This window comes from Anas platyrhynchos, chromosome 9, assembly GCF_047663525.1.
Source record: "Anas platyrhynchos isolate ZD024472 breed Pekin duck chromosome 9, IASCAAS_PekinDuck_T2T, whole genome shotgun sequence".
In the NCBI taxonomy this organism is placed as follows: domain Eukaryota; kingdom Metazoa; phylum Chordata; class Aves; order Anseriformes; family Anatidae; genus Anas; species Anas platyrhynchos.
The window spans coordinates 13,319,754-13,345,078 of NC_092595.1; the positions used below are offsets into that span (position 1 = coordinate 13,319,754).

General features: G+C 39.0%; 1 protein-coding gene across 5 annotated transcripts in view; it reads left to right on the forward strand.

The window, feature by feature from the left end:
• Positions 1-25,325, forward strand: part of LOC101803486 (glypican-5) — a 414,617-nt gene that overhangs the window by 168,913 nt on the left and 220,379 nt on the right. For 4 of the 5 annotated variants that reach the window (XM_021268756.4, XM_072042426.1, XM_038183389.2 and 1 more), the window contains 3 exons: positions 714-841; positions 5,177-5,236; positions 7,096-7,221. In XM_021268756.4, the coding sequence (XP_021124431.1) occupies positions 714-841; positions 5,177-5,236; positions 7,096-7,221 (314 nt within the window). The remainder of the gene's footprint in view (positions 1-713; positions 842-5,176; positions 5,237-7,095; positions 7,222-25,325) is intronic. The other variant, XM_027464055.3, reaches the window with a different exon arrangement.

The window sequence follows — 25,325 nt, forward strand, 5'->3', positions numbered from 1 at the left end:
TGCAAGCTTGCTTTCTCCTGCTCATGTGTGAAATCCCCTGGGAGGCTCCAGGAAGGGGACAGCAAGGGCAAACGGCTGAGCAGTGTTAGTGCTGAGAACCCAGGATCGAAGGCACTGATAGCTCCTAGGACTGAGTTCTCTTTTGATTCTGTTTCTGCAAGGGAAGTGCACTGACTTTATTGACAGTGATTTGTTCATGCTGAATTCTTCTGCTCATTGCCTTGTTCTAAGGGAACATTGTCTAGTTAAAGGCTGGAAAGCTCCGTTATTTTCTGATTATAAGCCTGTTCAGAATCCAAGTAGGACTTAAGACTCTACTCTCTGTATATGGGGCAGATGTTTCAGTAAAATTTGTTGACCTTCAAACTCCAGGTATGTTTCTAAATAAAAGTTGGTTTTGACAACACTTCTGTCAATCTCTTGTGTAATTGATCTATACTGAAGTGTCACCATTTAAGCCAGTTTCCAGGTGTACTATAGTCTGGTATCTAGTGGCTGTTGGCTTTCTGGTAGCAGGGCTCTTTGCACTGCCTCATAGTTTGGTCATTCTAATGCAGACGACTAGTTTCTAGGTCCTGGAAAGAAGAAGAATTTCTTTCTCTCTCCCTTCTCTCGAAGTAAACACCAGCCGCAAGGAGCAAGCTGACCTTTGGGCAATTGTAAATCAGTTTCTCCATTCAAACCCAGTTTTCCTTTCCCTTCCTTTCATACAGGTTGATAAAGTGTGTGGACAGCCCAAACAAGAAGGGAACCTGTCATCAGACCATATAGTGCCAGTGAAGGAAGCGACTGAAACCCAGGCACTTGTGATGGCTCACGCTAGTCTGAACAATAAAAGAAGGTAACCCTAAGCCACAGTTGAATTCAAATAAATTCTGCCTCACAGTTAGTGTTGCTGGTTCCTTGTACCAGAGTGTTTCAGCCAGAGATGCAGTTCTGTCATCTTGTCTGTGTGCATTCCAGCTGTTGCTGTCACTGATGGTTACACTGGTATTGCATTGCAGGTTTCTCCAAGAAAAGCTTTTTACAGGCCAGACTTGATGTCATTACTCAGCACCCAGGTGTTCATTATTTCCAGAAGTTTTCAATAAAAATGATGAAAGCTTTTCTGTAGTAAGGTCTGAGTACTTTCTACAGTTGAGTCTGAATTACTTAAAATACAACTGCTCCGAAGGAGTTGGGCTTATCTGGGGCAGAGATGAGAAGGAGAAAGGAGTGAAAAGGCAAAATTGATTGCCATGACACAAAGTCCCTGATTTCACAGGGCTGGGGAGGAAGTAACAGGTTCTCCCTTCTCACTGATGTAGGCAATAAGATCCCTTGTGTGGCTCCTGGATTGGCTTTCTGTAAATTTGAAGTGGGGAGGGAAGGATGTCTTTGCAACGCTGCTGTTGATACATGAGTAGATGTCAGAGCTAACTGACTATAAAATCACAATGACATATTTTTGGCTAACATGCTGTTCTCAGTAACACCAGTGTAAATCTGGAACAACTTCAGTAAAGTGAGTGAAATCATGCTAGGCATACGCATCTAGCTAAGAATGGTGTCTGATCTTCCCAGGGAGCCTCTGTGTGTCCCTGTATGTTGATAACTGACATTAACATTTACGTAGTCTGGGTTCTGGTGTCCAAGTTGTGAAGATGAGGTTTTTATCCATTGCTATTTTGTCATCTGAACTTACATGAACAAAGAACTGTTTTAATTAAGTGACAGCAAGAAGTTAATTTTTTTTTTTTGAGTGATAGCAGTATTTTTATCTTTTTGTAATTAAAACGTAACTTTTTGTGCTAGTGCTTGGAACTTACAATTTTTAACCATGAAAATTGAATATCAAAGTACAGAACATTAAGAAAATCAATAAATGCAGCAGTAATAGCCCAAACAATAATTACAGTACAATTAACAAAATATGTTTTTAAAAATACAGAGTTCTTGGCCTGTCTTCTGTATAATACACTGACTTTGCTGGAACTTATATCCTGGCAACTGAAAAGGCAGAATTAGCAGTCTGTTAGGGAGATAGGAATTGGTGTCTTCAGTGGCATGACAGCAGTTCTTTCTCACCTGGAGATCTGCTCCCTTCCCAACCATCTAGAATTATTGAGATGTTGGCCTTTTAAAATGTGAGACCTGCAGATGGAAAAGAAAATATATTAAACATATATTAAACCTGATTTGTTATAAATAGACTTTCTCAAAATTGTACACTAAAAATTAAATTATCCAAAACATCTAAACTAAGGCCACCCTTCCAGAATTAGGATAAAGTGTTGCTAAAATATAGCATTGATAAGTATTGTGGAGAGCCCACGCACCAAAAGTTAATGATGGAGCCATAATTAGTAGGAAGTGAAGAATGTTTTCCATAACTTGCTATAAAACACGTCACAAAGCTTGTACTTTGCTTCTGTGATTGTGAAGCAGTAAACAGAATGAAATACACAGTGACTGGCTGCTGTTGTTTGCAATTTATCATTTAATCACACATATCAATAAAAAGTAATTTTAGGTAATAAAATTTTATAATAAAGGGTAAACTCATCAGTGCAGCGGGTTGTACAAAAGGTTATTTAGTGACAGATAACCGCTGCAGGGGGATCTAGGTTATGAGAGTAATTACATGAATCTTTTTGGTGCTGTTCCTTCTGGCAATCTGGAAAATAAGGAGCAATTATGTCAGCTGTCAGTTTAGGTCCTAGGTCACACTGGGAATTGGCCCGATTGAGTCCCAGTCTGTTGGTCAGTGTCACAGATAGTCCCTCCAAATGATCCTTTATTCAGGTGGGATATGGAACATGACTCCTGCCTTGCAGAATAGGGAAGCAGAAGGAATGAGCAAGCACTCTTCAAGTATGTAAAAAAGCTGTGGCTCATTCCCTTAATGCACCAGAATGTTTTCAAACTCAAGAGAACCAGTCAGGTTAGCAGCAGGTCTGTGGGAGAAATCACAACAAAGTTGACTCTAATCTGTGCTGTAGTACCTACTTAAAGATGCCCTTAAAATCTTGGTGCTGAAGTTTATACCTACGTACGTATATTTGTTCCAAAGGTACTACATCTTTGCAAAGCTGGTTACAGGATCTAGCTCCTTTTCCAAAGAGAGTGAGAACCTCTGTTTTCACCTGTTCAGTAGAGCCAAAGCTGCTCATGTATTTAAAAACCAGAAAACCTGGATGCATGGTCCTCTGCATGCTCCTGAATTCATGTAGCAACTGGATCCTCTTTTGGGGTAGTTGAACCCTGTTCTGCTTCTATCAGTGTCATGGATTCCTGTGAGATTTCTCATCTTTATTTCCACCCCCATTCCATTCCTGCCTGTTTTTTTTTTTGTGTCAGGAAGAAAATACTGTAAGAAGCTGAAATCTCAATAACTGTTGCATGATCTTCTGTCAAACCTGTTCTTCTGATTAAGATGAGAAGTATAGATTTAGGACATTTATTTCTTTTGCATTATGCAGTAGTATTTGGGGATTAACTGAAACTGGCAGAATTGGTGCTGCAGTAATTTTTAATGTGGAGGTTACTATAACGTATAGTAGAGATGACGAGAAAATTGAAACCATATGATGGTCCAGGGAATCTACATGGCATGTACAGAATGTAGATCACTAAATTGGAATGTTATTGCTGAGTTCAGCACAAAGTGCTATTCTGGTCAGGGTTCGGACTCCTGGCAAAGTTGGATACCTGCCTTTTAGTATGGCTGCTGCATGTAATATTTCCAACCGCTAAACGCAGACCGGATAGATCTGTCTATTGAATTATACTATGTTTAAGAAAAATACAATGCGGTATTAGGTCCCTAATTGAAGGAGGCAGATTTTGAAATGATTTTTTTGTGGGGGGATTTCTTTGTTACTCTGTAGGCTTGCAGATGTCTTATACATCTTAAAATAAATACTTTTGAGTTTCCTTAAGAATGTTTGAAGTCAAGGTCATCTACTTTATTTAAAATTAACTATCGGTTCAAGCTTCACATGATTTTTTTGAAATATAAATATTGAAGTGCTAGTACAAAACAGATATTAACACCAGATGCAAAGAAATTACTGTGGTGAAGACTTAAACATTTTTAGCTGGCCAAAGCAGACGTTTCAGCAAATTTGCCCTGATACAAATTTTGATTTAATTTTTCATGGGCTCTGTTTGAACAACTGCTTCAGTGGTGGCAGGTGGCAGTTGCCTGATGCTTACTGCAGGTCAACCCTTTCCTGTGGTCATCCCTGGCCTTCAGCTCCCAGAAAACTGGATGGAAATGCTGCAGTCAGAATAGTGGCAGACAGCTGCCAAAGGAGGTGCTTTCTGGCCAGTAAGACTTACTAGCTGGACTGGCAACTGTTGTTAAAGCTGTTTGTAGGCATGCATTACTCCAGGTGTTGCCATTGCTTTATACATCAGAGTACTGGTTTAAGAAAGAACAGAGTGTGTTACTAAATCATTAGGTGGAAAACTATCAGGCTGTTAATGTTAAAGACAATGTTAATCAAGGGACCTCAGGAGATATCAGTGCCACAAAATGGATTTGCACTGAGTAACTGCCAGGTTTTTTTCCACTGTTTTTCCTCAGATACAACCTTACAGCCTATCTATCCTGCTTTGTAAACAGCTTTTTTTTTTTCTTTCATTGGTGCAGTCTGTCCAGAACTAAACAGCAAAAGATATCTGTATACGCGTTATTTATTAACAGAGAGCAAATTGCTCATTGCACAAGAAAACAAATGCTACTCATTTGTATCCCCCTTCCCATGGTGCTCATTCTAAACTGTTTCTCATTGTTTTCTTGTATAGCCTCATATATTTGCAGTTCTTCCATTTGGTATCAGTTATGGTTAATTTAAGTCCCGCTGAATTTATTTTCAGCTTTTGGCTGTGTGCTGCATTTGTAATTGTGCTCTTAGTTGAAAAAAAGGAGAAACAAAATCTCCATTGTATTGTTTCGGTATTGCTTTGACATTTTTAATTGTATCTATGCTTTGGGAAAATCTCATGACAATTTTCCTCCTTATTTGTTTTCTTATATTATCCTATGCATGTGCTTGATGACCTTTCTTTCGAGTAATTTTTACTTTTCTCTTTTGTTTCTCATTTCTTTTCCTCATTTGCCTGAACTCCTGCTTCTCCCCTACTCCCCAACCTCTCCTGATTGATGCTTATTCTCCCCGGCCTATTCCAGTTCTCTGCCTCTGAAAGCTTCAAAGAATGACAAATCAAGAAGTTTGAAAAAAATCTCTCGGTAAGAATGAAACCAAGGTGACATACTTTGTTGTCTTTATGCTTTGCTCATCTCCATTGTAAGCTGCTGTTTCAGCTCTAATCTAGGAATTGGTGTACTTACAATTGCTGCTTTTATACAGTAGGGCACAGGGAAACTGTACATTCTCTACCTAGTGTGTTTAGTTTTATATGGACAAAAAGTAAATATTTTCTCTGGTTAAGATTAAGAGTTGGACAACTCTGCATTTGCTGCAATGCTGCTTTGAAATGTCAGAGCCCCACTGCCGAAAATGCAAATGAATTTAAGTCTCTTGGGGTGAGCTGAGTAAGACACGCTTTAGACTCTCTCAAAAGGGTGATCTGTGCCTCCTTCAAAGAAAACTGCATTCTAGAGAATAAATTTGTATTAATCAATCTTCGTATGAATCAATGCTCTCAGGATGATTCTGTCAGGTAGGTGGCCTTATGTCCAGGCTTAGCCTTACTGTGTAAATGCACAGAGCGCACATCTTTAAGTGAGTGGTCAAGAGTTAGAAATACTGATATTTTTTCCTCGTAAACCCCCAAATTCCTATTTTATTTTTCTTAAAATGATAGCTTTCCTGCATTGTTAGGATAAGCTTGTTCCTTAGGACTATGGGATGACTAATTTATCCAAAGGAGGATTTCACTGCATGTCAGACAAATGGGATGGCTAAAAGCTCAGTGGAAGTGAAGAGATGGTTGTGGGGAAAGATGACCACTGACTAAGCCTGGTAGGGGTAGATACCTGTCAGTGGACTTTAAAGCTGCTGTTGCTCCCAAAAGAGTAATAAGTCCTGACTGTTCAGATGCCATTCTCCAGCCCTATCCCCAGGCACCTCTTCTGTGTAGTGCTGTCTTAGAGGCTGCCAGGCAGAAGCATAATAAACCAGAATGAGTCCTTTGGCCTTCCAAAAGGAGCTATTGATGGGTTTCAAAGACAGATAGCTCTATGATAGTTCTAGTTCAGTTTTTCTGTCCTTATTATCAGTATCTTTAGCCATCCTATACCAAACAGGAGCTTTTAAAGCTGTGAATGTAGGGTAGTACTCTCAATGTGTGGTGAATTAACATTTGTTTTGTTACAGTTTATTTTTACGGCTGCCTCAGCCAGATACATATTATGGGCATAACCAGATTATAGAGGCAGCAGTTCGCCCTCAAGACGTTTTTCCATACACACATCATTGGAAACGGTCCGTTTGTGCTAGCCAGGAATTTTGGTTATTCTCCAAAGTGCAGGCACAGCCTTCTCTTAACGGGAACAGTGCCAGATTTAACAGGAAAGAAATTTCTTTCCAATATGAACATGACATGGATAGTGATGATGGGGAGGAAATGGCCCCAATACATCCCGAGGAGATGGCTTTCTATACTGTTGTTGCATGTGGGGGGTACTTCATGGCATATTACAGGTTTTGTCATGGGATGTTAGCTTCAGAAAACCTTTTCCACCCAGGAAGATATTGACAGTGTTCTTTATTCATCTCTCACATGCAGGGAAGAGAGAAATTCCAGTAACAGGGAAGAAAAAACACTCCTTTTAGTGATGTTGTTTTCTCTCTCTTTTTTTTTATCTCTTTATCTTAAAACTGGAAATGGACTTCTTTCAAATTTTGAAGTATTAATGTAATTTGTTAAAGTCTACCTTTGTATGAAATTATGTGTATTAACAGCCAACTAAAGCTGGATTATGTTTAGGACTAGAAATACACTAGAAATAAAAAATAATTAGGTTTTTTGACTTCTAACTTCTTGTGGGATTCTAAACTTTTAATCTTGCGGAGGGCTAAATTGATAGGGGGCTTAAATCATGTGTATGGTTTTGTTGTTAAATGTGTTCTTCCTACGTTGCAGAGAATTCATCAATTACATGAAGCGATCCCGAACCTTTTATGCCTCTATAGCAGAAAGGCTGTGTGAGGGAGACCTGGTAATGAAAGACAGCTCAACCTGCTGGAATGGAGAAGATGTTGTAGAAAGGTAAGGTTATGTGTAAAAGCTTTCCTTAATGGTGAAAAAGGTGACTTCATATCCCCTGATGGTTAAGAAGCATTCTGAGATGTTACTGTAATCATTAAGTTTCTCCTTCATAGTGATGCTTCATTGAGCAAGGATTTTGCTAACCTATATGATTGTTAATGCTGAGTTTTAGGTATCTGTATTAAATGTAGTAGAACACTTTCTTGAAGGACTCTTTTGAAGGGTTCCTCTATGGAGAGAGAGCTCTTTATAGAGACATCCTACCCTGTAATGCTGAGTTAGCGAGGAGTACCTCTGTGACTGACTGGAAGTTCCTTCAGGTCTGGTGTTTATACCGTCATTAGTATGGAGCTAAATGTTGTATTTGGCCATAAAAAATACACAGCTTTTGCTGCAAAGGCGTCATAAAAATACAGTGGTCACACGATTATATCTTAAAGGATTTCCTTGCCATTTCCTTTGAATATTTCTGACACAGCACTTTGAATAACAACTGGTTTTGGAATTGCCAAGAGTCCTTACCATGGCTTGTTCTGTGGGGTTCCAGTAAAATAACAATTAATGAATACACTGTTCTGTGTTGATAGATCAGCTAGAAGCACTGCGGTGTGAAAGGCTCTTCCTAGTTTGTCACCCAAATTTTTTCCTCTGTATGTTATTACAATCTTTCCTACCACCTTTTGGAATCCAAACTGGAAAGTATACTTCCACCCTTCATGAGCTAAACTTTTTACTGTCATTTCTCTTACTTGGTATAACATGAGGCAACATTGCCCCAAGGAGAAAAAGAAGCATTCAGAATGTAACTGTACCTGTTACTATCACTGTCAACCTATATGTCAGTTTTTGTAGTGAGAGTTGGTTGGAACTGTGCCACTGAGTGTTTTCCAAAAATGGCATTTTGTTAAGAGACATTCCCTGAGATTGTGTTGGCTTTCATGATATTTCCTTTTGAAGTGCATTCTGTGTCCTTAACAGTTTTAGAAGATGAAGTTCTAGCGTTCTGTTTTCTTGCTTTAAAACAATTTTCATTACTGAAAATTGCTTTGTAGAAGTTGTGAAGTAATTTCAATGTAGAACAGAGATGTTACAATTATCGTCTGTCCCATTAAAGGACACAGCTCTGCTTAGATTTTTCTTATGTAAATAACTTCAGCTTAATTATGTCTAAGATACTCAGAGATAAATACGTGTCTAACGCATTCAAAGAAAACTTTAAAGTTTAATGTTTCAGTGCGTACTGGCATTACTAATCAATTGTAGCAGCATATATTTGGATATTTTGACAGTAGTACAATATTCTAAATATTAATACGTAGCCATTGTAATACTGATGGAAGTTGTTACTGTAAGAGTAACAGAGGAAATGGGGAGAACACCAATATTTTTAATAAGTATTTCCATTTCAGAATCCCTTTTGCTGGTAACAAGTTGCTGGATACACAGCTAACTTCTAGAACAAACGGTTTTCATGTGGAGGGAAAAAAAAGGCAAAAACAAGAAACACATTTTCTATAGCAGCTATCTAAACAAAAATTAAATCAAAATTTAGGTTTAATTTTAGTCTGCGTTTAAAGAATACATTACAAAATCGCTACCTAAATTGCTGGTACATGTATTTTAAAGGACATGAAAGGGGAAGTTGTTTGGTTGGTTGGTTGGTTGGTAGTCTGTAACTTTCCGAGAGCTGGGGACATGCAGAAAAGGTTCTAAGTTTCTGGCCTGAAATGGGTAGCAATGTGGAAAAAAGCAGGGAAGAGACTAATGACCCCTGATATTTTGAATAAAAAACAAACAGGGGAAAAAAAAAAAGAAAAAAAAAAAAGAAAAAACAAAAAAAAAAAACCACTCAACCCTGAAATAGATGTTTGTATTAATGTATTCCATAGGCAGATTAGAGGGGAAAAAGTTTAAATTCGTATGTTGAACCAGACTGCAACATGTATATATTTATCAGTTATGTCACAGTATTGATCATGCTAGGAGACTCTGGACATCCAGCACCACCAGCTGTGCTATACAGCAGCACAAACACGGCACCTGCTAGCTGGCAAATTTTACTCCTGTCATCATCTGTTTGACAGGCTGGACATGTCACGAGTTCTGCCCGTACAAGAAATAAATCTCTTGCCCTGTTGATGCCTGAAGATGCATTTCTCTCTGCTCTTTCTCCTTTCCCAGGAGACTAGGAGATTGAGTATCAGCAGTAGTAAATAGTACTGAACTCAAAATAGAGCCTTATTCTTAACTACATAGATCTCTCCCAGTTAATCTGGAGCTTCTCACATGAACCAGTCAGGGTTACTCAGGATGTGAAAATGGCAAAAAGCACAGTTCCTCTTTCCTTACTGCTTTCTTTCATGTCCTAATACTGTCTGAAAGCTGAGTGATATTTATGCTGCACGCTAATTGGCTTTTAGGCTCTTCGGGAAAAATAAATTCAACCTTGAAAAACAATATGACACGTGCATGCCATCTGTAACAATATGAAAATTCTGCTCAGAAAATGGGGATCATACACGCAATTAGTAAAGAGGGTACTTGAGGTCTATCAGAGGATCTAATAAACAGGATTTTCATTGTAGTTTGTTGTTGTAATAGTCTGGATTGGGTTTTATCATGTTTAAAGCAGTGCATTAACAGGCAAAATAAAGTTTGATCTGCCAGTAGGTACACAATAAAAGAGCTTGGTTGTTTGCATTGGTTTGAGAATATGCCTCTGGCCTCCTCTTCAGATGGAGAGTAGAACAAACCTTTGCTAGGAGTCCTCTAGTGTCACTGCCAGGGCTCTGAAGACAAATATAACATCTGTCCCTAAATTGCTCTTTTGAGTAATTTGGTCTTGGAACAAGATTCCATGTAAGAAATAGTCTGCGAGGTTAATACATGGTCTGAGTACAGAAGGTGTGAAGATGAGGTTACCACAAGAAAACTGAAAAGAACTATTTTGTGAAATCAGACAAGCTTGGAGAAAAGTGCCTGGAAAATCTCAAATACATGTCAGAGAAGGAGAGGAGAAATTGACACTGTAAGCTATTTATTATACGCTGCCTGGACCAGATGCCATTCATCTAAGATCTCTGGAAAGGCTAAAGGGTTGAAAAATTGTGAATAATTCATTCTGATGCATGTGGATGCCCCATCCCTGGAGGTGTCCAAGACCAGCTTGGATGAGGCCCTGGGCAAGTGATCTAGTGGGTGGCATCCCTGCCTATGGCAGGGGGTCAGAACTGAGTGATCTTTAAGGTTCCTTCCCACCCAAGCTGTTCTGTGATTCTCTGATTTTCTTAAGACTGTTCCAGTAGCAGATGATGGAAAGATGTAAAATATGAAGCCCTCATAGTTTTTCTTTTAATGGCAAAATAATGATTTCAGGAGGGTGTGATCATTAAACTCACTACGTAACAAAATCTGGAGAAACAAATGAAACTAAGAGTAGAATCAGTGTATAAGCAACTGAGTGTGATACGTAGAGGAAGAGTCAGTGCGTTGAAAGTCTTTAGAAGGAGATAACAAGCATGTAGTCAGGAAAGATTTCTATAACTGCTTGGATTTTGGATAGGTACTTGATAGGTCCTTCACACAAGACTGGTAGAGATGAATATAAGGGTAGGAAATAGCTTACAGTGGAAGGAGGTCACTGGTGGCTTTGCACAGGGATTTGTGCTGGAGCCTGTGCTGTTCATCTGTTATAAGAGGCCTATGGAGAGTGGCAAATACCGAGGTGAAAGTACATGATGGTGACACTGAATCGTACAGGGTAGTGGAGACAAGGGCCAACTGTGGTTAATTTTGGGAGGAACTTTTGAAGTGGAATGACTAGGCAGTGAAACAACACACAAAATTAAACGGGGGAAAATGTAAAGTGCTTGATGTGGGAAGAACAATCCAAATGTTAAGTGCAGAACAGTGGGTGCTGAGGTGGCTCTCACTGCTCCAGGCAAGCAGTTTATGCGTCATTCTTCTGGGCTCCAAGGGACATAGCCTAATGGCAAAGGTACAGAGGGAGCACCGAGGATGATGAAGGCATGAATTCCTTTATGAGTAATTGGAGATGCTTTTACCTGATGCAGAGGGTGTAACAGGGGGAATGTGACAGGGAATTCAGCTCATAGAAGAACAAGATGTAAAATGAATAAGTATATACGAGACAACCAGGTGCCATGTCCAAGCTTCTTTGTCTAAGAGCAACATGTTAGACGAAAGATTTTCTCTGGTGACCTTTAGGCAGCTGCTCCCATGGACTTCTTTTCTGTAGCAGCTGAACTGCAAGAACCTGCCTCTCCCTAGGAATATCTCTTCAGCTAAGTTAAGTGCTGGAATTGAATGCCTGTCTGTGTTCTCTCTGGACATGATAGTTAAACTGGATTTGCTGATCTCAGCCTCACAAATGGCAGACTAGCGCAGACAGTACCCAAGGACTTTCCTTAAACCTGATCTTGAGATATTCTATTGTCAGATTTACATCTATGCACAAAACGTGGGTTTTTGTGAAGTCTGGGCTGCCACAGAGGAGCTTTAACAGAGACTGTTCTTTCTCTGCTACTAGTGAAGGGAAAGGAGATGTGGCCTTGCTGGCACGCTTTTGGGGTGTGCCTATGTGTAACAGATGAGTAATCCTGATACGGAAATAGTGCTTTAGGAGGACACTGGTTGTGAGTACTAAATTAAAGTTAGGTGGTCACTCGCTGTTTCCATCCGTCTGTCTACCTACTTATCTTTCAAAGCTTTTATTTCAAGAGAAATGAATAATAAACAGATAAGCAGTGATCTGTTCACAGAAGAAATAAAACGTAGTGAGTGTAGCTGGTGTACATTATACCCTGCCCTAGACACTGCATGCTCTCTTCTGCTCCTTTCCCATGGCTCTGCCATTCACTCTCAGAAAGAGGCTCATTGCAATCTGAAAGCTATCAAGTGCAGTGCATGCTGTTCGTGCTTCAAGGCTGGGGTGTGAAAATTGCTTGGGGGTATGTTCAGCAGCCATAGCACTTGTCTTTTAGATGTCAGCAACAGCATCACCCCTATTTGTCAGCTGGGCTTGATGTGTGGGATCGTGAAGCAAAGGCAGTGTCATGGCATTGCTCTGCATCCTCTGAGCTCTGTTGGAAGGTGCCTTCTCGGGGCAGTCCCCAAAGACATGTTCCACAGTTACTGTCACATAAGTGGACATGTGCCTTTAGCATGACCACTTCAAAGACACTCATGTCATGTGAACCATGTGTTGGGATCTCAGGATTTTTGAAGGTCAAGAGGTCTGCTCATGACTTGTGTTAGAGTAGGGCTGGCTGTGTTTGGGCACCATCCCACAGGGAAATAGACACAAAAACTTACGCTGCTCCTATATGAAGTGTTCTTATTTTACAAGTTGAAATTCAGAGGTTGACAGATGCTAGTGAGAACTTCAAGATTGCTGCTACCATTTCAGATCTTTCCTTTTAAGGAACAAGTGTTTGCAATTACTTTGATATACTCTAAAATGCACATACCATCTCTACTGTGACATTCCTGTAAACATTGTCTTCAGTCTTATAGAAGGAAAAGTGAGTGGGTAAGGAAGAAGAAAATTAAGTGATTGGCTTCATTAGCAGTAGTGGATGCTTGGGATTTCTGTAACAAAGCCCCTTTCATTCATGGGTTGAAATATGCTTTTAGACTATATCTCCAGTGCACAAAAGGCACAGACGTTCAGAGAGAAAGGGATAGTGCTGATAACTTAATGACAACACCATCAGTACTCCGGAGGTTTTACTTCAGAGTAGCTCTGGTGTTTCCCTGAGCAGTGAACTCTGCCAGCATCTTTGAAGTGTATCCTTAGTTTCATTGCAAAAGAATCTGGAGTGGAGACAGTCAGAAGTTTAGCTGATAAGTGCAAATGTAATCAAGATTTAACATATTAATGTAGATCCACCAGGTCATCAGCTGGACCACCTGCGTTTGAAGTTTGGGGTCTGAAACCATAATTGCCTCAAATAATAGGTACTTTAATGAGCATGTACATAAATAAGTTTGTTAAAAATTATATAAGTACAGTATATTGTGAATTTATGGTGACAGTTGTGGTAGGGCGTTGTCCCTAACAGGTTGTGTAGTCCTTCAGAGCTGGCAGGCTCTGGGCTGGCTTGCAGGCTTGCTGTTTTCCAAAGAATTAAGCAGAAATGTGCCATCCCCGTGCTGAGCCAGCCTGACCAGGCTTGATGTGTGAGCCCTAATGAGATCTCAGCAGGTATTGACATGGCTGCAGGTGGTAACCTGAATCCAGGCTTTTTTGCTGCTATATTTCCCATTTAAAAAAAAAAAAAAAAAGAAAGAAACAGTGTCTACCTTCAGATAAGTCTTCATGCTGAAAAAAGCAAGCTTCCAAAAGTTTGGCAGAGAATTGTTGCTCAGAAGAAGCAAAGATGAATCATGACTGTGGTGTGCAGCAGCTTTTTCTGTCCAAGGGACATTACACTTCTAGGTCAGTGAGTTGTTTTATAGGTTATGATAGCATATTAGATAAGTAATTTGTTCTAGGGGTTATTGCAACTTCATGCCTACCTGTGGAACTGGTTGGAAGTTTCTGTAGCGTTAATTGGTTTAAGAAAGAGAAGTTACTATTTTGTTAATCTTTATGTATTGTTTTGATTGACAGGATTGCTAGTGGCTTCAATATTTTTTTTTTGTCTTCCAGACTCCTTTTCAAGTCACATTATTACTTTTTGCTCACACAAATGCAAAGTAAGAGGTGGTCAATTTAACAGGAGTTTGGGCTAGTTAGTAGTGGCAGGATACTTTTAAAAACTAGAGAGTTAAAAGTGTGGAAGATGAAGAGTGGATTTTACGAAGTGTTGATGGTTTTTAAACGTGTCAATAAATCTAAGAATTCTCTCATATTTTTAGCAGTCTCAAGTCAAAAACTGGTTTGAGTAGCCATAACAGGGAATTTCCAGAGAAGCAGAGAATGGCTATGGTGGTTATTGTGGCATACTGATCCATACTGCTTTTGTGAAATGACTTCAGTAAGGTCACGAAGAAATATTAGATTGTGTCAAGAAGTGAACGCTCCTGGATTTTTTTGGCTTTTTTTTTTTGGCTTGCCACAGTTATCAAAATATTCCCAAATGAAGTGCTGCCATAAATCCTGGTGGTTATTCAATGTCTCATAATGTTCTGACTAGTTCTTCCAAAATATGTTGGAACTCATCTTTCTGGTTCTAAATCTGATATCTTGGGATACTCTTCTTTTTGGGGTAATGGGGGGGGTAGAGTCTGTGTTCCTGTAAGAACAGAATTGGGTCGTCCATGTCTTGAGTCAAACTTTGCTTCAGACCGGAGTATCAGTTACATTGATTGCATTTTAAACTTTAAGGCTGTTTCTAATGTTTTCTGTACACTACAGAAAGAGTAAAAAAAAAAAAAAAAAAAAAAAAAAAAAAAAAAAAAAGTGGTAATTTTTGTTTAGATTCTAAATGAGAGGACAAATAAACCTGGAAAGCTTACTCCTCTTGCAGGTTTTTACATCTACATATTTGAAACAACTACATTTGGAACAAAGCCATCATTTCTGTGGCCAGAAATGTGTGCTTATAGTACAACATTTAATAAGTTGACGTGAGCTTGGTTTCTCATTTTTCCAAATCTGCCTTATGTTTGTGGTGCTGTGGAGAGTTAAAAGGCAATGACAATGTTCTTATCACTGAAGTCTGCAGCTTCAAAACGTAGTAGTGTGAGTTACGAAGATGAGGGGCTGCCTTTACAGTAACAGCTTTTCAGTTTGGAGTCACTTTCTCTGGAAATTTCAGATGTAATGTTGGGGGGTGGGTTGAAAACTATCATATAAAATGGGTTTTTAACTGGATTACCGAGAAGGAGGTTTTGTGACACCCAGTAGGAAACCACACTTCTCATTCCTTCTTTCCTTTTGTCTCTTTCTTGTTTTCCTTGGAATTGTGCATTAAGCAAAGGGATTAGGGGACACCTCTCCACAGGCTTGAGCAGACTGTGTCATGGGTTGGTACGCTCTTGGAGCCTGTGCAAGCTGGCTGAGAAATGAAGTAGCAAATTACTGACTTCCTTTTCTCAAAGTGTTTTCCTTTAGAGACTTTAAGTTTTTATGAGTTTAGCACTTTTTGTCCCTTTTCTCATTTCCTTAGGCTCTAGCAAGAAGCCATCTGGATATGGAAAACAGAGATAATCATTTAGCCTTAGCACACTTAAAAAAGGGTTCAGCTTCTGTTATGCTTGTGCCATCAGAGTAAACAGTTTCTCATTACTGTAAGTTGCAAAACCCTGTATCTTTATGCAGTGTTCTGCAATTTTTAGGTTATTTTCCAAGACTTGTCGTTCTGGTGTTCTTTTTTTTTCTTCTTGGTTTTAAAGAATTCTGTAGAATACAGCAAATCCACTGTGTTGGAAGAGACCATTTAAGACATAAATTTGCCTGAGCTCAGCCTTCAGAATGATGTAGAGCTTTGACATGCTTTGAATAGTATGCTGTGTGTCCTCCCATCAGGAGACATAAGGAGAGAGTATTACAGTTTATTTTTTGCTATTCAAGCACGTAAATATTTTAATAAAACTTCTGATTACCTCTTGCATGGCCCCAGTCAGCCATAGGCAACAGTCAGTAGCTACCCTCATGCCCAAATTCATCATATAGCCAGGGACTCCCAGTTCGGAGACTTTCTACTTGCCAGCAGCAGTTAACAAGCAAGTTGTACTAGGACAAGAGTAACAACAACAGCAAAAGCCTTGATGCTGAAGATTTAGGAAGAGGACAAGCTGCAGCTGATCACAATGCAGAACAGGAGCAGACAGAGACCTCTTTGCACAATCTCAGACCAGAAAATACAATGTTTGCCCAGTTGCATTTCATAGGTCATTAAAAGGATATGAAATACAGGCAGTTGGTCCCAGGCAGGCTATGGTGAGTACTTGGAAGAACTGAGGAAACCAGAGATGAAGATAGCTCAGTCTTTTTGCTATTCAGGTCAAATTCAGGTCTACTGTTAGCCAACTGTCTATATGACTAAAGCATTTTGGTGAAGTGAGTTTGAATTTGACCCATGTTCTTTTACTGCATGCATTGTCAGAGGAAATAGCTGCTGTTCTGAGAACATTTGTGTGCAACTTGTATGCTTTTAAAGACTCTGCTTAGATGTACAGGTGTGAAGGACAGAATGTGATAATTTGCTATTGGTAAAGCTTGTCCTTCAGGGTGAAGAAGCAAAAATCTGAAGTCTGACTAGTTGTACGAACACTCACTTTCTCTGGGCCACTTGAAGGGATCTTGTATTCTGTTACCCAAATTATTTTCTTCCCTGCTCATGAAGGCTAATCAATTAAAAAGCAACAAAGGACAACACTGGGCCCTGTTCTCCCCAGTTCACTTTTTTTTTAAATGGAAAAATAAATCCTGCAGTTTCAGGCACTGAAAATTGGACTTCCTGCAGAAGTAAGGGCAGAAGGATTTCATCAATAAACTGTTCATGTTTCTATTATAAACATACATACTTTATATACTCTACAAAATATACCCATATGAACTTTTATCCATTCATCTGAATATCTGACTTGCTTGCAGAAACTGACGCTGTAAGCCATGCAGTGGTAGGCTACAAGGGTACAAAAGAAGGAGGTAGGAAGAGCTGTAAGGAAGTCATTCAAATAGTGTGTGGAGGTCAGGTGTGTGTAAGAAAATGTGAGGTAATGGAGTAGTGTTTAGACCAGAGATGCAGAAAAGAAAACAGCTAAGGGGGTGCTGAGCTGGCTGGAGTAATCCTCACAGAGAAATCCTGTTCTAGAGCTTCCACCATCAGGCAGCAAAGGCTAGTCAGTCAGCTGTGACTCCAGGTGAAGGTACCAAGGCTTCATTTGCTTCTGTGGACCTCTGGATACATGCCCTATTGCTGAGAAAAGAGCTGCTAGAATCTGGGATCACTTATAAAAGGTGGAAAAGCCAGCACATTTTATATGCTGATTCTATCCTCCTTGGCTTTATATTTGGGAACGTTTTGCAAATTACAATACAGTCCTGTTAATTACAAATGTCATTAGAACCATAGATTGATTCAGCTGGGAAGGGAGCTCAGGAGGTATCTGGTCCAACCTCCTGCTCAAAGCAGGAGCATCTGTGATATCAGACCAGCTTCCTTTGAGCTTTATCCAGTCTGGTCTTGAAAACTGCCAGTGATGAACAGTGCATGAACCCCCTGGGAGAGTTGCTCCACATTTTGACTGTCCTTGTGGTGAAAAAATTGTTTACAGTTAGTGTCTCATTATGAATTTTATCAGTTGGGCTCTTCTTGCACTATAAAGTGTTTATGAACGTGAAGTGCTTGAAGGTCATACAAACAGCAAGCTAACAAGTGACTGTGCTTATCAGACTTTGTTAATAGCTGTCATATGCACTGGGAGATGCAGCAACCTGCACTACTTTCTATTTTTACAAGGTGAGAGACTTCACTGTTGGTGGAAAGAAACAATTATATTTCAAACACAGAACATTATGTGTAGTATGAAATTAGAGCTGTGCCTTACTCCCAGTTGGTTTACCTGAAGGGAAGACAGGAATAGTGCTACCACAGAGGAGTGTACTAGTTAGGATGCTCACAAAGCAAAACCTATTTAACCAAGAAAATATGGGAAACTAGGAAATAAATGTCTGCGTAAGTAGTTAATATTTGTCCTTTTTATTTCTAATAAGAGTAAATTCAGTTTCAGTTCAGCTAGAGAGGATTTCCTAAAAATACGTTAGCCAGCTTTTACTTATGAACAGAAAATACGTTCCAAATGAATTTATAATATATTGTGAAAATGAAAGCTGTTCCATTACATTTCACCAGTACTGGCCAATGCAAAAATAATTGGCTAGCATTGGATGTTTTCTATCTATATAATCCATATCAAGTGATGTCTTATGAAAAAGAAGCACACAAATTCAACTAACAAGCTCCGTTAAATCTGCTTGAGTTATTAAAATACCATATAATAATGCCAAAATTCTTCTGCAATATCACAGAAACCAACATAGTAAATTCGTTTATATCCATTATGTATTGCCAGAAGGGATGACACTGAAACATCTCCTAGGGGGTTATGGGAATATACATATGCATAAAGGAATGTCTTCCATGGTGATTTAAGATTAGTGCTATATAGGATCCTGTGGTTAGGTCTCTCTTCTTCTAGTTCTGACTCTATAAGAATCATAAGCTGTTGCATCTTTAATCATGTGGGGCAGGAGACAGACCGTCTTTCTAACAATAAGCAGACAGTATAACGTTAAATATCAAAAAACTCGATAGCCATGTTAGTCTTGCTCTGACTAAAATGCAGAGTATTGAAAAAAATAGAATCAGGAAGACTGCTTCTTTCTTGTAAAATTGTACCTAATGAATTTCAGTGCTATAAATGCTTTTTGAATTGCTGGGAAACGGGAAAGGAAGGTTGTCCCAAAAACTGTTACATGTGATCAGTCCTCTCCAACTGTTGAGAAGATTACTTAAGTTTCACATTGATTATTGTAGTGGTTACTTTTCTCCACAAGCTGGGGAGACATATTTGCTTCTTCGATCAAGAGCCATTTCTAATACTGAACAGGAGTAATCTGTCTGACAGAGGCTTTCAGCATCTATTTCATTCTGTTCAGTCAGACGAATTCCTGTTATGCTTTTGGGACAACCTGCAATACTGTGCTGAAGATTCAGGATTCATAGCTGGAAAGTGGCCATGAGATACCTGATGTGTGTGTCCCATCGCTACTTGTAAGGTACCTCCTCTGCTGAAGAAGGGCTACCAAGATAAAATACATTCTACAGACAATGCACTGGTAGTGAGACCTGATGCCTTTTGAATTTTAAGGAAAAATTCTGAAAAATGAAGGATTGCTTTACAACTCTGATGCTGCAGCCAGTGGTGGTAGCTTTCTGAGTCCTGATTGTGCTGTGTGAGTATGTGTGCAGTGTGGATATGAGCAGCAACGCACTGAAGTACAAGCTGGATTGAAACTGTATACTGGAAACAGATTGTTTTACGTACTACATAGGTGTGTGTGTGTATATATATATATATATATATATATATGTACACAGTTGTTCTCCTTACACTATTAAAAGATACTTTTATAAGCATCCGCAATTAATTTTAGTTGCAAGCCCTTCCTGTTTTTCCTGTTCCTTGTCCAGTCCAGCCACCAGAGGGAAGGAATGATTGCATGCATGCCTGTATACATCTGCAGCATTTTGGAGAAGCTTCTGGTGGTGCTTCAGTGCATTTATGTAAAGGTTTTCTGTAAAGTAGAGGAAATGAAGAAAGAAGTGTTTCCTCCTGAGTTGTATGACTTCTGGAAATTAGTGGTTGAGTTTGCAAATATGAACTCTTTCTGTTGTTAGGGGAAAGATTTATTATTGTGTTCAGAAACTAAGAATTTTCTTTATGGTTTTGACCAGAAATCATGCTTTCTGTTGAGGACTTCTACTCACAGTGTAGACTATTTTAAGACCTTCACCTCTCACTGCGCATTTTCTAAAAATTCAAGGCATGCCTTCACCATGACCCACACTAAAAACTACATAAAGAAAAGTGACAGAAGTCTGTGATGTTTGTACATGATAGTTGCCTCGTGGATAACTGTGGTGGATCCTATGGCTGGATGTGATCAGTAATGATCTTTATTTTAAACTGGTATGTATATACTTAGAAGACTTACTGTCTTCGTTTTAGTGTAGTTTTTATGAAGATCGAGGAGAGACAGTTCTCAGCATTTTTCTACTGGAAACTTAATAGACTGATCTCAGCATAGAGATTTCTTTAAATGTAATTATGTGCTAGTTTGTTGAGAGAAAATTCAACACTAAAAAAGAGTAAAATATTAAATTACCCAGAACTGACTACAGATGAGAAGTTAGTGCGTCATGAAGCAAGTTTGGTGTTCAGGTACAGAGATAAGAAAGAAAGCCAATTGCAAGCATCATGTAAGCTTTCATGTGGCACAAAAAGACCACAAGAAAAAAAAATCACATCAGTAACTGCTCACCCAAGGTCTCTTTCTGCAGCTTAACAGAACGACTGGGCTACTGTGGAGTCTAGTGACAGACTGTGCTACTTTACTCAGTGCACGTGTGCCTTGTGGGCAGCAGACTATTTGGTAGGTTTGTTTAGTAACCTTCAGAACTTTTTCAGTCACCCCTCAAGTCCTTGTCCACTTTCAGCATCTACAACATCTTTTTGCTAGGATGACTTTTTTCTTTTGAAGTCCTTTGTGGTGTTCATGAATATTTGGGCGTTCATTTTCCATAGTAGGCATTTCATTTTTTTAATAGGACAGAAATATGTTTTCGAAGGGATATCCAGCTTTAGGTGTCAGACTTCTACTTATATATGCATCTATATGCTTCTTAAACCATGGGGGTGGGTGTTCAAGAAAGCAGGACAAGTCATTTGAGGATGTAACTTGGAAAATTACAACTTCTAGTTACAGTAAGTGATGTATTGTTAAATTCACTTCAAGTTAGTGCAGTTACATAAATTTTCATTCTGAATAGAATACATACTTAAGAGATTTGTTAATTTTGTCACTGTTGGAGGAAACTGCTTGGAAAGAAGAAATAGCTGGGTGTATTAAAGAATTAGCTATATAAACTGTAATGTTCTGGGTAACTTTTAGACAGTGATTTATTGCCAGGTGTGAGGAAAATACTAGCAGGTACACCGAAGCTTTTTTATACTATTTCAAGAAGAAATTGGAGATGTAAAAGTAACAATTAAAAAATTATAGTAGGAGGTTAATTTCCTCACTCTTCCTTACAAGTCTTTTGTTCCTGCAGTGATGAAAACAGCATGTATAGACTGTCTACGATATGATGAGGTGAACGGAAAAAATGCATTCAGTTCTTTGGAATTTGGAGCAGGCCTGTAGGAATGAGTGTTTAATACAGCTTATCAAACAGAATAGACTGTTAGTGAAAACCTTTTTTAAAATCAAAACTTTTTTCAAGTGAAATCTTTTCCAAACAGAAATTAATCATCTTGAGAAAAGTTGTGCTAGGATTAAAAAGTATAGATGCTTAAAAGAAGGTAGCAAATGTGAAAAAAGAAATGTGGAAATGCAAAAACTCTCTACTTGATAGCTAAGCTGCTGCCAGCCCACTTGATATGTTCCCTTTGAGGATATGAATTACTACCCTGCTCTGTAACAGCTCATAGCCCTCCTCTCACCTTGGTGCCTTGTTCAAATACCTCATTAGCTTTTAGTCACAGCAAATGATGTTGTTTTTCACACGCTACTGTTCTGTTCTTGCCAAGCCTTTCTGTGTACAGCTTGTGGTACTTGCATTTCACACTGCTGGCTCGGCACACTGTTTCAGTGAGAGCCTGACAGTTGCAAGCTGGGTGAACTCCTAGCGGCTGGTAGAACTGCAATCCGTGTGCACCCGTGCTTCACTGATGAACTAAATGGGATATATTAAATACAGATACTTTGCGGTTTGGTCCAAGTTCCATGGTGCTTAGAACAATCTTGCTGTGAGTTGTCATTAAGGTAAATTAGGCCTTCGTGTTGTTTTTATTTGTGTTACAGGTCCTTTGTTTCCAAAGGGTGGCTTAGAAGTCTTTTTTGGATACTCTCCAAACCTGAATGTCAAAGAAACAAACATCATCTCTTTTTTTTTACTGGATTTCCTTAATTATACTTCCTCTATATGTTTGGGAGTAGGATGCTAGCAAAATATCTTAGGCGTAGTAAAATGTGCCTATGACTTACCGGATTCATTCACAGCCAACTTCTCAGACAAATCGCTGTAGCAAGGTAGGATGGAATCCAGAATTAGAGCTGAAGTCAGGACAGGGTTTTTTTCTTGTATTGAAATGTTTTTCACTGAAAGGTGTCGATTCATCAAAATGAAAAAAAAAAACACGTCAGGGTTCCAGCATGGAAGGCTGATGAGTTACCCAGATCCCCAAGGAACTGTCAGGCTGTGGGGAATTTCTCTCTCTCCCATTAAACCAGCTGTATGAATAAGCAATAAAATAGGAAATCTGTCAAAGGAGAAAAGGGGCAGAGTTGTGTAGCTCTGTGGCTAGGGTACTCAGCTGCAATTCAGCTGCAATGTGGGCAGCTTGGGTATAAACATCAGCTTTAATAAATGAGCGTGTGGAGTGGAATTGTGTTATTCTCCTATGTGAAAGGTTTGGGATTTTCTCAACAGAGGACAGGTAAACTTTTGAAATGATCTTTTCTTCTGGAAAAAAAAAAAAAAAAAAGAAAAAAGAAAACTTTGGTAACTGTTTCTAGTCCAGAAATTGACTTCCTAATAAAATACAGTTATCCGACCGTGTTTGTTGACTATGGTAGTATTCAGAGCCACACCATCTCATGTCTTGCTGTTACAGGCAGATTTGCTTGTAAGATGCAGATCAGATGAATAGACACAAAGACAGTTTGGCAAACATTTAATGCTTAAAAAGAAGTTTCATTTAAACATTGTTTATTCCACAACCTCTCCATTTTACTGACTAAAAGAAGTCTTGCTATTTCTTTCCTTGCCCACTGTGTACTTTTGCTGACATTTGTTATGATTTTTAAAAACCAGATGATGTACTGTGCTCTGAGAGCAGTCAGTTTAAATACAAATATTCCCATGCAGCTACAAGAAAGAACCTTATGGAGTTCAGAAATTAAGAAAATTACCTCTGATGGAAGAGGAATAAGAAAACCTTAAATATGCTCTTTCCAATTCCATAGGATTAGGCCAGTACCTCAGGATACGTATAGTATTTGACCCACTGTAATTTTTTGCAGGTATGCCTTCTCCATAGCATTCATACTCCACAGCCAACCCTTCGCTAGTTTCTGCTTTTACCATGATGCTCCTGAAAACAGGGTTAAATCTGAAGTTTGTAATTCAGAAATTTGTATGGCAAATACTACATATCATAGACAAGGGCAAATCTTGCTGTGCTGTAGTGTAATAGCAGCATGTTGGAGCACCTCAATGGTGCAGAAACCCTTCCAAGAGCCTCTTCGGCCAAGTTGTACCTTCATAAGTCTCCTTGGGAAGAGAACTCAAACATACAGCAAAGTGCAGGATTGGAGTCCACGTTAGCAGAAAACACAGGGCATGTGTCGAGGTGTCACCTTGCTCCAAAACTCTGAGTTGTGTTTGCAGCCAGAAAGAGAGGTATGGGGAACATGAAGGAGGTTTGGATAACCTCTGAAGTAAAGTTGTTGAGAAGTTGCAGTAATCTGCTGTTGCTGATATTTTGGGATTCAGGAGTCAAATACTACTCTTAGTGCAAAGTATAGGAGAGTGGCCAGGACTCTGCAAAGGCATGGGCTGTGCTGTTATTGCTGCTGTTGCTGTCACTGAGACAGAGTTGCAACAAGACAGACTTTCTATAGGGGAATGAATGCCTTTATGTTTTAGGGATTTTTGCTATCTAGTGCAATAATGCCAAAACTGCAGCTCTCCTGAGATATTAAGAGTGGAAACAACACAGGCTCCAGGTACAACAAAGCCTTCTTACCTGGAGGAGATTTCTCTTTATGAAAATCTTTGCGGAGATCTTAGAAGCTTTTAAATGTAAGTTCTGTTTTGGTTTTGCATGACTGCTCATAATCTCCAGTTGCTTCAGGGGGAGGGGACTGCCTTCTGTCCTGCCACAGTGGTATTAATCACTGACAGGATAGGGAGTATTTCAATGAAAAAACCCACATTCCCTTGGCAAAGCACCATGTTTCTGTTGGGCAGGCTTCTTTTGAAACCTTTCCAGCTGTGAATTCAGCAAAGAGCATTCCTGTGAGGAAGGGTTTGTCGGAAGAGTGTTTACACCTGGTGTGTCATCTGCAGCGCAGCAGGTACTGCTGCCTAGTGCCCATGTGACAGTGCTGCCTCGGCCGTGATAGAACTGTCATTGGGTATCTAAAAATGCAGAGCTGACTGATGAAAATAATTTTTTTAAAACTTGTGCTGTATTAATTTAAACTCTCTGTGGAACTAATGGAGCTTCTACTCATCAAAACCACTGGAAGAACTCTTTGACTGATTCTGTAGAGCTAGACTTTGTCTTGCAATTTTCATTCTTAAGATAAAGAACTATTCAAGTGATTTATTATATATTTTACATTTAATAAGTAGGCTTTTGCACTTGAGAGTTCAGGTTTAATTACAAACTGCATTGGTCTATAGCTATACTTTATTCCCTTCCTTCTTAATTCTTGGAACTTCATCTAATAATGTATTCTCTTGAGGTTCTTTGTTATTCTTTTGTCAGCAGCGAGTTACGTATAGAAAGCTTTTCCAATATATTTCAAAATAAAATAGTGGTCTTTTAAATGGCAGGTAAGGGGCTATGCATTAGGTGGCTTTTAGAAAACCCTACTGATTTAGGTAGCTGGCACGATTGTTTTAGTTCACAGAAGAAATTTTAAGGGAAAAATTACTCCTCCACATTTGAGAAGTAAAATTTATGAACTCAACAACTGGCTTATTAGGGTAGCAGAGTAGACTAATGTTGTGCAAAGTAGCACATATTAATAAACATTTTTGGAATAGGGATCGTTTTACATTATTTCCACATTTTTACTATTGCTTTTGGACCTGGTCAGGCTGGGAACACCAGATGTGTTGAAGGGAATTTAGGTACTCCCATGCAATTTGAAGTTGGTGGAAGGTAGTAGTAGAACTTAGTAAAAAGCCAGATTGTTTACTGAATTTGTTACCATGCTCTCATGGTTTAGTTCCTACTGGCAAAAGCCAGATTAGCTGTATGACTTGCTCAATGTATATAGGATAAGGGACAACTGCACCCCTAAAATGCTTTTATTCTATATAGAGAAGCCAAAATAAAGCAATTTCACAGAGATAGATAACCAAGATACAGTATTTTAAACAATGCATTTGAAGTCATGCTGAATGTGTGCAGCAAAACTGGCAAAAGACCATCTCTGTAGATTGCTAATCTCCTTCCCTCGCTTAGTTCTATATTATTTATTGGGTAATGTAGCAAAAAGTTGTATGTCATCTAACATTCAGTTTAGTTTATTTTAATCTTAAAGTGTATTTGGGCAACTGCCCATGAAGTTCTCATCAGAATGTATGCTGAATACGGTGAGCTGGAAACAA